This window comes from Grammomys surdaster, unplaced genomic scaffold (assembly GCF_004785775.1).
Source record: "Grammomys surdaster isolate TR1022 unplaced genomic scaffold, NIH_TR_1.0 125701, whole genome shotgun sequence".
Classification (NCBI taxonomy): Eukaryota; Metazoa; Chordata; class Mammalia; order Rodentia; family Muridae; genus Grammomys; species Grammomys surdaster.
Window position 1 is genome coordinate 1,900,779 of NW_021620536.1, and position 13,525 is coordinate 1,914,303.

General features: G+C 46.0%; 1 protein-coding gene across 1 annotated transcript in view; it reads left to right on the top strand.

Moving 5' to 3' along the window:
* Positions 1-1,061: 1,061 nt before the first annotated feature.
* Positions 1,062-13,525, top strand: part of Wdr63 (WD repeat domain 63) — a 55,989-nt gene continuing 43,525 nt past the window's right edge. Inside the window, exons 1-6 of the mRNA XM_028788117.1 lie at positions 1,062-1,174; positions 4,836-4,922; positions 5,286-5,324; positions 9,991-10,172; positions 11,664-11,768; positions 12,409-12,558. Of these exons, the coding sequence (XP_028643950.1) occupies positions 4,850-4,922; positions 5,286-5,324; positions 9,991-10,172; positions 11,664-11,768; positions 12,409-12,558 (549 nt within the window). The 5' untranslated portion in view covers positions 1,062-1,174; positions 4,836-4,849. The remainder of the gene's footprint in view (positions 1,175-4,835; positions 4,923-5,285; positions 5,325-9,990; positions 10,173-11,663; positions 11,769-12,408; positions 12,559-13,525) is intronic.

Here is a 13,525-nt window from a genome sequence, read left to right on the forward strand (position 1 = left end):
TTAGTGCCTTGCAAGTGTTGGGAACTGTATTGGAATCACCAGGACCCATGTAGAACTGGGTGTGGTGGTGCACATCTGTAATGCCAGTTTTCCTGCACATAAAAACAGCAAACAGGTGGAAGGCAAGGATCTTTCCTTCTGACCTCTATATATGCACGGTGGCAATTGTCTACACAACACATACAGGGGGAGGGGGGAGAAAAAGAGGGAGAGAGAGAAATTTGAAAAGATAGCTAAAGACAGGAAGTTTAATTCTGGCTCTGTTAAACTGTGGCGGCATCCACCCATCCGTCAGTGCATCTATCCATCCTACAGAGGGAGTTCTAGGGCAGTAAAATCCTGTCTTAAACAAAACTCTTTAAATCAGTTGTTGTGGTCAACTGCATTACTTTACTAAATTTTGCCAGGTCACAAATGAGCAGTTTTAATTTGTATTTTTAAAGAAAAGAAGGAAAGCTGGAGAGATGGGCTTCGCTCTAACAATCCCCGAGGGCCCATAGTCAGATGAAGCGATCCTTACAAGAACAGCAACCCTTCAGGCAGCTAGTCCTCTGAGTCTTGTAGCTCCGGCTTGAGTCAAACTCTATACAAAATTCTTTGGCGAGAAAAAAAAAGCACCGCAGTAGTCAAGGACGTCCAGGACAACCCGAATGCAACCTCCGCTCCACTCTCCAATTTTTACACAGGTCCCTAGGTGCATCCTGCTCCCTGCAACAGGGAGGTCAGGTGGCTGACTTGGGAGCTGCCCACCCGCACCCTACAAGAACTTCCCTTTGAGTAACGTTGCAGTGGATGCAAGGCGGGGCATGGATCTGGGTCAAGAGGAACCAGTGCCACAAACGGAGACCTAAATCGCAAGCGGAAAACTGGGATCCTCTCTGGTTACGTTGGGTGACGTCACATCACAACAACCAATCAGTAGCCTTCTATGAGAGAAACTGTTGGGGAGCGGATAAGGTATTGGTGAAAGGGTTCTGTCAATCTCAACAGAAGAGACAATTTTTTTTATCTTAGCAACGGACGCGTCCTAGCAACAACTGCCAGCCAGCGTTGCTGGAAATTGAGATTTATTTTTCTGAGCAAGCAGAGTCAGGCTCCCATCTCCTACTCTCGAAGGAGCATTTCTCCCGGGAATTACCAAGAGGCTGCTTTCTTTTCCCTCTAGTGATTCCAGGTAAGGGCGCTTCAGAACGGGAAAGGTGGCATGGGAAAACTAAATATCTCATTACCATATCAAGGGCATTTGGAAACTTCCCAGAAAGTGGAAGTGAAGCCTACGAAATAAAAAAGTACTTTTTTCACTACTTTCGACAAGTTTGCAGCCCGAGCCAGTGAGACAAAAACAGCTATGAGAGAGCAGTTAACGGCGATCTAAGGATATTGGGAACCGAGGGCGTATACGGTCTTGTTCTTGCTCTCGCATTGCTTGGCGCGCAGTGGGAGCTCAATAAATTATGCATAAATGAATATGAGAATGACGTGATCCCGGTTACTCATCAACACAGTAGAGGATTAATGTGGACTGAAGCGGATCACTGGGGGTGGGGGAGGGCTAACCAAGTAGATGAAGAGAGGGCTTTTGAAGGAGGGCTCTTGTCTTATTCCCCTAGTGATTAGCATATCCAGGACTTAATTGCTGCTCAGAGCGACCTCCCTTCCCCTTGAAGTACTGTATGCTAAACGCTGAGTGGATGGATCCACAGTAACTCTTCAGGCAGCCTTGTGTCTGAGGCCCTGTGTCAGCTCCTCACAGCACCTCCGGAATACGTCAGAACAAGACTGATGGAGGCAGAGTGAGACAGCAGACCACCAGAGCAGCATCACTTTCTGATAAATGCTCCTAAGACTGCAAAATCCACTCCTGGGAAGTAAAGGGGGCTTAGGGAATTTGCATTTCAAATGACATCACTTACACTGGAAGAGAATGTCCTTGTATAGAAAAGAAACTTGATCATTTTATGCATATATAAGTAACACTATTCATTGTATAAAATATGCAATGAACAGTAATGATGGTGGCAGTGTGTGTGTGCATGTGCGCGCGTGTGTCTGTGTGTGTGCGCGCGCACGCGTGCACACGCTCTCACCTCTGTAACTGGGTACTCTGCAGCTGGATGAAGCTGGCCGATGTATACAGTGCTACTGAGTACTTTTGGCCAAATGAAACTGGAATAGAAAAAGGAGAGGAATCAACTGATGAGAAATTTTCCAAAAGAGAATGAGGTCCACCACCTGAATCTATGATTCAGATGAATGAGATCAAGACTATTCGGTCTGAAAAGCTGAGACAGTCGTTTATTTGCAGAATACTTAAAAAATAGAAATTTGGACTGGTGAGGTGGCTCAGTAGGTAAGGGTGCCTGCCACCAAACCTAATGGCATGAGTTTGACACTGAGACCTCATATGGTGGAAGGACCACCAGCTCCAGTAAGTTGTCCCCTGCCCTAAACACACACAATAAATAAATAAATAAATAAATAAATAGATAAATAAATGTAACTTTTAAAACTTTTAAGTAGAAAGTTCAGGGCTGTAGAGATAATTCTGTTTGGCTAAGTGCCTGCCCTGCAACTGTGAGCACCTGAGTTTGATCACTAAAAATCAAGTTAAAAAGTCGTGCATACACACGGGGCAGCAGCGGGAATAGGGGACAGAAAGGGAGAGAGACTGACTAGGAATTTCCAAAAACGTCAGAATCAAAGAATATTGATCAAAGCATAAAGTATACCTCTGTCGACCAAGACCCCTGTTTTAAGTGGTTCTATTCTGTTTTAAGTGGTTCTATTCTGTTTTAAGTGGTTCTATCCTGCTTTAAGTGGTTCTATTTGCGTGCTGGATAGTTATATGTCAACTTGGCACAAGCTAGAGTCATCAGTTGAGAGAATTCCTCAGTGAAACCCAACTGTAGGGCATTTTCTTAATTAATGGTTGATGTGGGAGGGGACAGCCCATTGTGGGTGGGGCCATCCTGGGCTGGTGGTTCTGGGTTCTATAAGAAAGCGGGCTGGGCACTCCAGTTAGCAGCATAGTAAGCAGCGCCCCTCCATGGCCTCTGCATCAGCTCCTGCCTCCAGGTCCCTGTCCTGACGTCCTTTAATGAAGGACTATGATTCGGAAGCCAAATAAACCCTTTCCTCCCCAGCTTGCCTTTGGTCGTGCATGGTGTTTCACCACAGCAATAGAAATCCTAGTTGTGATATATTTATAATAAGACACAGCCTTCTGAGGGATGCTGTGGTGTGGAGGTTATGCTCACTGTTCTCCATGTCCCCACATCAGAGACCCGACCTTATAAAGTGATAGTGAAAAAAACGACCATAATAATATCGTGTGGCCAAGGTTAAGTTCACAGAAAAACTGAGGCAGTTTTTTCTTAAATTCAAAGCCAGTGTCGGTAGGCAAATAGGGAAATCCTGCTTCAGACCAAAAAAAAAAAAAAAAAAATCATTGAACTTAAAATGCACGTGAAATTCTTCAAACTGCCTGGCATAAACACCTGTAAGTGTAATTTATAATTATGACTATTTAAAAACACACGTATTGGACTTCCCAGGCTCAGCATGAGAAGCGCTTGCTCTGTAAGCCCGACAAACTGATCCCCAGAGCCCACATAATGGTGGAAAGAGAGAAATGACTCCAACTGTTGTCCTTTGAGTAACTGACAAGCACAGTCGCACATACAGCACCCCTCCCCCACCTCATGCACGCACACACACAGTGATGACTCTGTTCTCACTGCATGCAAGAGAGATGTAAAGGTGTAATACAACAAAACAGAGAGAGGGGGGGGGGCAAACACACAGACACCCATGCTTTGCTCAAGAGTTTGCAATGAAGGGTATAAATAACAACAGCAAGACCTGGTCATGCTTCAGCCATCAGCTATAAAATAATGCTCAGTCTGTGTTGATGTCAATTTGCTAAAATAAGACAAACTCCTCAGCAGGGACTTGATGATGCAATTATTATTATTATTATTATTATTATTATTATTGAACCTTCATAGCCACCTTGTGAGGTAGACTTTATTATTCCCATGAAACAAAGAAATAAACAGAAACCAAGAAGATCTGTAGTTTGCCCAGGACCATTCAGCTTAAAGCAGAGGCTGTTTTCAAATCCTGGTGCATAGATTCATAAAACCACATGTCCCATACGGTAGCCCAGGCTGGCCTCAGATCATGCTGATCCTCCTGTTTCAGCCTCCCAGGTGCTCTAATTTTAGGTATGGCCACTATACCTGACTCTGAAGTCACACTCTTGACCATTTAATAGGATGAGCCCATGGTGGGCATCATGACAGGGATTCAAATGTCATGCAGGTGACCTTGTCCAGATCAAAGCACCCTAGGATGTCACAAGTGAGATCTTAATGGTTACATGATCACACGCTAAGACCTGTATGACTTAAATTATGTTAATGTAAAAATCATGTCCAGATGTGCATGTTGTGGACCCATGTGTTAAAAGATTACATTCAGTTGTGCGTGCTGAGGGCTGGCCTCACCCCGTGGACTTTAAGCGTATCTGTGCAGCTGAAACACCTGTGAGGAGACACAGTACAAGGTAGCACTGAGCGCCTTCAGAGAAGTGAACCCCTGTGAAACAGAGGTGGTGCTGCTCCTCAGCCAGCAGCTTTGTAGAACCAAACAGGACGGTATCAATCACACTGTTGTTGTGTTAAAACCTTTAGTCCTGGTACACAAGTTCCTGTTGAAAATGCATTGTTGATCTAATCCAGTCCCAAACCTAGAAAACATTATGTTCACTAAATAGGAATGTTTCATACTTGATAGCGTAAACAAAGATTTACTAATGATTTCTCTTTTTGTAGTCAACATCAGAGCCATGGCACCAAAACCACAGAAGAGCCCCAAGGTCCAGAAAAAGGGCAAAAAGAAGATGAAGCCACAATTACCTGGTAGGATTGGTGGTGATGGTGGTTGCTGTTGTTGTTGTTGTTGTTGTATATTATATACTGTGTACTGTGGCTTGACCTATCAAGAAAAATGAAACACTTTTGCTTCTATGAAGTCAGACACTGCAGTATCTCAGAGGCTGGCCTTTCCCCACTGGCTTCACTACAATATTAGCAAAATGCCACAGCACCTACATCACCGAGAGTGACTGTGAGCAAGACCATTGCCTACTTGGTCGTAGCTGGCCACATGGTACTTGAGTTCTCCAGTTCATGTCTGTATTTGCATGCTATGTTCTGATGTTTTATAATATTATAACCAAGTGAATCAACGTGATTCAAAGTTGATGCTTCTTTGTGTTTTAGTTGCTGAAGAAGAGGAGCCAATGAACATGGAGAGTATGGGTAAGTGGGAATAACAAAGTTCGTTACCCAGAGTCTCACTATGCCACCCGGACAAGCCCCCAAACTGCGGCTCTGCCTGCCTCCACCTCTCCCGAGTGTTTGGATTGTGTCCCCACACTTGGCCTGGAATTCTTAAAGTAAGGAATTAAAAAGCAAACAAAAAAACAGAAACAACAACAACAAAAAAAAGAAAGTAGAACTTAAACTGAGAAACAGATATAGACAACACTGGCCTTTTAAAAAATATATCTGGGCTGGAGAGATGGCTCAGCAGTTAAGAGCACCAGCTGCTCTTCCAGAGGTCCAGAGTTCAATTCCCAGCAACCATATGGTGGCTCATGACCATCTGTAATGGGGTCTGATGCCCTCTTCTGGTGTGTCTGAAGAGAACAATGGTGTACTCATAACATAAAAATAAATAAATAAACCTTTAAAAATAAATAAATATAAATAAAATAAAAATAAAAAATAAATCTACTGAGAGTATTAAGGGCTAGCAATATGGTTTTGTAGATACAGCATATCCCAGACAAGTCTGACAACCTGAGTTTGATCCCCAGAATCCTCTCAAAAATAAAGGGAGAGGCTGGAAACATGGCCTGGTGTTTAAGAGCACCAGCTGCTCTTCTAAAAGACCTGGATTTGATTCCCAGCATCCACATGGTGGCTCACGACCATCTGTAATGCCAGCTGCAGAGGGATCTGATGCCCTCTTCTGGCCTCTTAGGGCACCACGCGGTACCCGGTAGAAATGAGACTCTAATGGTTAAACATTATCCAAAGGCTTTATATGTTTGGTAACGCTCAATTAACAAGATGCCCACACAATTGGAAGTGTTAACCAAGTAACTAACCTAGATATAAGTTGTTACCCAGGACTGCTCTCGGTACATGCATGGTCATCCATGGCTCCTACATCTCTGTCTCTCTCGCTCCTCCTCTTCCTCCTCTCCTTACTCCTCCTACTTTAGCTCCTCCCAACTTGTGGGGAAATTTTCCCACTACACAGCCCTTCTCACTCAGTTTTACTGCAGATCATGTGGGTTGGCAGCATCCTTGGGCGTTGCCCCATTCCGTCTGTTATGCTGGACCACGAAGGCCCTGGACGGATGCACATTCTGTCCGTCGCCTTTTATTCACAGTGAACATCACTTGCCTGCCCCAGCTACAAATAGCCTATAATGTTTACTAACCTCTACATAAGGAAATGTTAAATCCTATTTATAAGATTGCCTTTAAAAGATGTCCAATGAATGAAGATGGACCATCGTTATGAAAGCCAGTAGGATCAGAAACGTGTGTCTGGAAGGAGTAGGAAACATGAAACACAATCTTAAGTCAGGGAGATCACCACAGATTAAAAGACAACCTGGTTTACAACGTGAGTTCTAGGACAGCCTGGGACTTCACAGTGTGAGAGCCCGTTCCAGAACTTATTTTTGTTGCTGTGATAAAATAACCAGACACAAAAGCAACACAGGGAGGTAGGGTTTATTTGACTCACACTTCCAGGCTAGTTCTTCAGAGAGGGGGAAGTAAATGTGGGAGCGTCAAACAACTACTTCCCTCATACCCACAGTTGCAGGCATCACAAGAGTTCCCCACTATGCGCACCTTCTGCATGGGTGCTACAGATAGAACTCAAGTCCTCGGGTTTGCAAGGTAAGACAGCGATTGACTGAGCCATCTTTACAGCCTGTGTTTCAAAATGTTTATAACAAATGTAGTCACTTGAAACGTAAGAACAATAAATTTAGAGTCTCAATTTTTTTCTGAACAGCAAGGAAGGCCTTTATTCTGGGTTATCAGGGAGCCCCACTCTGACGGTATTTTCATAGAGACGACCAAGGGAATGAATTGTGACACTTCCCAAATAATCACCAGGTCGGAGGACAAAGCTGAGCCAGAAATGTTGACTTGGCAGCCTTTGTGCTGAGTGGCAGCTGACTCCCGGTTTTCTTGCTTGAAGTCTGAGAGAGACACTTCTGTAGTGTAGGCATGGTGCCCTCCCTGGGCGCTGGCATTAAGAGCCATCACAGGGCATCTTCACGAAGCCTTCCAATGCGGGGAGGCCTGTCACACTGAAGTGAGGTGTACCATGGAGGCACAATCATGGGAACACTGAGAAATCAGCAGAGAAGAGTTGATACCTCAGAGCTTTGATGGAGCCACAGGAGCAGAGGGAAAAAGGCTTCCTGGGACCATCTACTGAGAAGGCCCTGTGCCATGACAGGAAGGATGCTTGGGCTGTTTCTTTCTTACAGAAAAGACATGATTTCTGATACTTCTTAGATGTGGTGGTGCCATTTCCTTAACTCAGATCCTTCTAGAAAGTTCTCACAGGGTGCTAAGGTAGGAAAAACATCTCAAGGAGTGAAACCACCTCAGCCTATCTTGAGAGCCCCAGGTGGGCATGGAGGCAGAAGTTCCCACACCCTTACTTGACCAAGAGCAGCATCCCTAAAGACTCCAGACCACAAGGAACTGAGGCCCTGAGCCATCCTGGCTCTTAGAGAAAGCGGCCTGCCCAGTGCCTCAGGATTATGTTTCCTTCCTCGGAGTCTTGCTTCTGAGGAATGTGCAACCCCAACAGGGCCCTCCAGCACATGCGCAGAACAGCAGCCCTCGGCCCCGAATCCTTGGTTTTCTTCAACAAGGCCAGGATCACCACAGAGAATGGTCTCTCGTTGGTCAGAGAGAGAGGGAGGGGAGGGGAGGGGGGAGAGGAGAGAGGAAGAGGAAGGGAGATGCGGGGAGAGAAATGGGGAGGGGGGAGATGGAAGATGATGGGAGATGGGAGAGGCAGGGGAGATGAGGAGAGAGGGAGAAAGGGAAAGAGGAAGATGGAGATCATGGTGGTTTTGTCTGATAGTTATCTATCTATCTATCTATCTATCTATCTATCTATCTATCTATCTATCTATCTGTATCTATCCATTCATGTACCTACCTACCTACATACTTCCTTATTTTAGGAATGAAGGTTTTGTTTTATTCATGGTTTGAAGAGCACAGTACACCCAGATGAGGGAAGCATGCAACAGGAGGATGGGTGGACAGGTCACATGGCACCTGTGGTCAACAAGCAAAGAGAGATGAAGCTAGTTTTTTTCCCTCTCATTCCTTTGTAATCAGTCCAGGGCCATTCTATGGAACCGATGGTGCCACCCGCATTCAGGATGGACCTTTGCTCTTCCGTGAGATCTCTCCAAAGACACTCTCACAGACAGACACGCTCAGAGGGCAGGGATGTGGAGTGTGGTCCTCCCCGAGTGATGTCACTCTGTATGTGTGGCAGGGACGTGGAGTGAGGTCCTCCCTGAATGATGTCCCTCTGTATGTGTGGCAGGGATATGGAATGTGGTCCTTCCTGAGATATGTTCCTCAGTCTGAGACTTCTCCACGATCAGGATCTTTCCCAATGAACCTTTTAAAAAACTTTCTTCATCTTTTTTGATTCTTCATGAGTTTTACATCATACACCCCAATCCCCCTCTTCTCCCTGTGGCTTCATACCCACCCTCTGCCCTTGCAACCTCCTCACAAAAGAAAAACAATTAAAAAAAACAACAAATAAAAACAGCAAATCTGGCTGTGGACGTTGCTGTGTGTCACAGTGAGCCACACAGTATGCTCATTTGTACAAATAGCTCTACTTGCAAATCCCCATTGCAATGACTCTGTGGTCTGGTTCAAGGCCTCTGGCTTCTGTTATATCATCAGTCCGGGATCCTCACCAAGACTCTTCTCCGATATCCTGCCTTTGCTCTGTGTCATGGAGATCCTGCAGCTTTGGATCTGCAGGAGTGGCCCCTGCACACGCTCCTGCAGTTCACAGATGGGTTAAATGTGGTAGTGGGCCAACTTAAAGCCCTGGATCTGGGTCTGAGGGAAAGCTGAGTTGGTCAGCCTGCAAGCTCTCCTGTGACCACACCACCAGGGCCAGCTCTCCCATGTTGCCTAGGAGAGGTGTGGGGCCAACTCTCCCAAGTGCTGCATCTGGCAAAGAGTGGGGGCCAGGTCTCCCACTCTCACACCCTCAGGGCCAGCCCACCTGCCTGCTGCAAGGCACACCTCTCCCACCCCTATACCACCCCATGGCAGACGAGAGGCAGGGCCAGCTCTTTGGAGTGTGACAGCCAGAGGAAGACGAGCTCTCCCACCACAGGCAAGGGGCTGAGCCAGCTCAGTACAATGCCCACACACCAACATGGCCTTAGGCAGCAGCTCAGAGCAGGCACTTCCTCATGGCCTTGAGTAACATGGGGCCTCAGTCATCAAAAAGGCCCTGGCTGTCATATGAACAGGGACTCAGATGTGGCCCCTGGTGGCAGCCCAGACCCGGACATCACCATGGCCTCAGATGGTTGCACAGGCTTCCCCGTCTCTATTGCATTGTCCAGTCCCACCTCTCTCCACAGTACACGAACCACTCGGCTTTGCTTTCTCCCTCATCTCTCTATTGCACGCTCCATCTTTCCTACTCCTTCACCTCGTACTCATTCATCATGGTGGCACCCACCTTGGGGCCAATGTAGGCACTCGGGTGCCTTTCTTCTGAGTCTCAAACTTTTAACCAAGAAAGTTATTTAAAATTAAGCAAGCATTTCTTGACACTAGTAGTTTCTGTTGTATTTAATGTCCAAACTCTACATTGTGTTCACAGGCCATCCAGAAATCTATCCATTAGTATTAACTACCAAGACCCAGGAAATATTCAACTGTCGAGTAGAAGAAGATATGACAGATGAACAAACGTATAAGCTCATCAAAAAAGAAGATATCATGGCAGACTTGCAAAACCGAGCCGCGGTATCGGACTTCCACCCAGTCAAAAAAATTGTCCGGGTAAATACAAGCTAGCCCTTTGCTCTCAGTCCTAACTCAAGAATTTCCCTGAATACAACATGAGTTGGGACAATTTCGCATTCAATGCTGTCAACCCCGTACCTTCAGCCCTGGAAGTCCAATGTGGGAACCACAAAAGAAAGAGTCATTCTTACCCCTGTCAGAATAGCAATCTAGCTGGGCATGGTGGTACTTGGGAGGCCGAGGCCAGAGGATTGAGTCTGAGGCCAATGCCTGATGAGTAACAACTTGAAGGCCATCCTGAGCTACAAAGTTAAGAACCTGTCTCAAAATATGTTTCTTATATAGTTTAAGTTGTTTAGTTCATTGTTTGGTCCTGCTTTGCCTCCTACCATATAGATTACACTACCAAACTATTCACCCTTCCTCATTTTTTCCATGTGTGTGTTCGCATGGGTAAGTGTACCTCTGTGGGTGCATGTGCATGTGTGTACATGTGTTGTGGAGGAGTGTGTGTGTGTGTGTATGTGTGTGTGTGTGTGTATGTGTGTTGGAGTGGGTAAGTGTACCTCTGTAGGTACAGGTGCATGTGTGTGCATGTGTTGTGGAAGTGTGTGTGTGTGTGTGTGTGTGTGTATACCTCTGTGAGTGTAGGTATCAACCTCAGGCATCTTCCTCAATAGCACTCCATGTTATTTTTTCTACACAAGTGATGGATTTCTTGGAATCCGTCACTTAGGCTGGACTAGCTGGCCAGTGAATTTGGAGAACCCTCCTGCCTCCCCTGACCCCAGCACTGAAGTTACAGATACTGGGAATCTGCACAGTAGACACGTTTGCACAGTAGTCCTCCCTCTGACCTAAGCCCACAAAACCTCAACCCTACCCATGTCTCTTCTGCCCAGCTATTGGTTGCTGGCATCTTTATTTACCAGTCACAATTAACAGGGGGCAAGGGGCAGCTAGCATCTATGTATAAACTCTCTCGTCTCTGGGACAGCCAGTTCTGGGGGCTCAAACCAGCATTAGAATAGAAATAGCATCAGGCCAACCCACTTACACCAATGGAACCATTTTCCTCAAACATGATGCTTCCCTCTTTCTGTTAAAAACAAAGTCATATGGTCATAGGCTGGAGAGAGAACTTGGCTGTTCAGAACACTGATTGCTCTTCCAAAGGAGATTTGGTTCCCACCATCCTCATGGTGACTCACAACCAGCTAACTCCAGTTCCAGGGGATCCAGCTTTCTCTTCTGACTGTCATGGAAAGGAGACACACACATGGTCCACACAAACGTGTTCAAACAAAACGCTTATACTTATAAAATGAAAATTAATAAATCTGGTTTGTTAATCATATGGTAAAATTTCCAATGGATCCGTTGTGGTTTTAATCAAATAATTTGGGAGTTGGGCCAAGAAGGCAGATTATCAGTATGTTTACATTTCAGACTGTGTCGGTCTGACCTTGGCACCAGCTCGAGCTGAATGAGCACTAACCCTCCCCCTCTGCTGATGTCCCCCTGCAGGAGTACCCAGGGGAGGAGCTTCTCCTGGTTTACGACAAAGACTTCAAATACGGACTTAACTTTTACCTCATTGGAACTGAAGAAGGCAAGGAAAACTTTTTAAAGGTGAGTAAATCCGAAGGCCTCGCAGGCTGGCTGCCGGAGGGAGCGGTGATCTGCAGTATGCCTAGGCCTCCAGTCACGACTCTGCTCCTTTGAGTTCAGCTCAGCTTCAGAACAGTGAGCTCTGTCCCCAGTCTGCAAAGGAATCTGGGAGTACAAAATATACCTCTGGGTTCTCCCAAATAGAATGCACCCACTAACACACACACACACACATGCACGCACACACATGCACGCACACACACACCTATATGCATATATTCATGTATACATTTTTTTCTTTTATCAAATAACCCTTCATAAACTCAGGGAAACTGAGCTCCATATTGTAACCATTAAACCTAGCTATCTGTATCATTTGCAAAGGCATTCAGTAAATGCTGCTCTCCTGACAAGTGGGGTGTTCTCCTCTTCCTCTCCCATCTTTGTCTTGCCTTGTCATCTCCCTGCATCCTGATGTCTGTCCTTCTAATTCTTTCTTCTTCTCCAGCCCCTCCCCCTTTGTGGCTTAGTTCACTTCTGGAAGCATAAGATGGCAAGAATATGGGCAGTGCCCCACACACCCTCAGAGAAGTCCAGCTCACTGTGAGGGACACACACGAGAGAGGCCACAGGCTCTAGCATGCATTCTGTTCTGCTCTAGACACCAGAAGTGCCAGAGGAACAAGAGGAACTCAAGGAGTATGTTCAAGAAGAAGTGTACGTCTACAAGCCGCCCGTCTCCAAGCCATGGGTATCTCTGGGCAGCGAGAAAGAAATTGAGGAAGAATCTGCCCAAGAATCAGAAAAGCGGGTTAGCGTCTTGGTGCTTTCCAGTCTTTACTTTCCTCTAACTTTCCAGGGAGACCCTAAACTTTGCTGTATGTGCTACTAGAAAGTGCAAGGTTTTTTTGTTTTTTTTTTTAATTTGGGGGCAGGAGGGGGGATTTGTTGTTGTTTTCTAGTAGAAGAATGGTCTCTTTCTTTGGCAGGTGTCATGGACTGGATCTGTTTCCAAAGAGGGGAAATTATCATAAAGTTTCTTGTCCCCTAGTACCCCAGAGTGTGACACCACTGGTCTGGGCAGTATCTTAGCTATAATGAGGTCGCAAACAGAATAAGGCCCTAATCTGCTTTTACTGGTGTCCCTGAGTGTAGCTGCCGTTTCTTTTGTAACGGCCGTCAGGTTCTGCTACTTTGTAAAGGCCGGCCGGTTCTGCTGCTCCGGTCGGCAGGTCAGGGTCTAGCAAGAGAGAAAGTGGGGACGGAGGAAGGGGAAAAAAGGGGCGAGAGACGCAAAAGATAGATACAAGTCAGAGTCCGGTGGAGTCTCTTCAAGTCTTCTTTATTCTCCTCTCTTCTTACTATATTCTCACTCCTTCAGTCTCCTGACACCTCTACTCCTCTACTCCCCTATAGAAGGGAAATCCTGGGTATTTATACCCTTTACCACGTGACTTGCCCTCGTGGACAATCTCAACTGAAGCCACTACGTCACGTGCCTTGTAGCCATGGATACCAGGAGCACCTGGCAGCTGGGGGCACTAAACAGTGTAACAAGATGTTTATCAGAGTGCGCTCAGCTATTGCAGGCTGTTGAAACAAGTCTCTTGTCAGAGTATATGGCTCGAGATGGCTGTAAAGATGATAGCCACTTTCGGCTAAGAGTCGGCTCCCAACACCTGAGAAGTTGATTAAGTGTAGATGTAGACAAGGATGCCATAAGAGAGAGAGAGAGAGAGAGAGAGAGAGAGAGAGAGAGAGAGAGAGAGAGAGAGAGA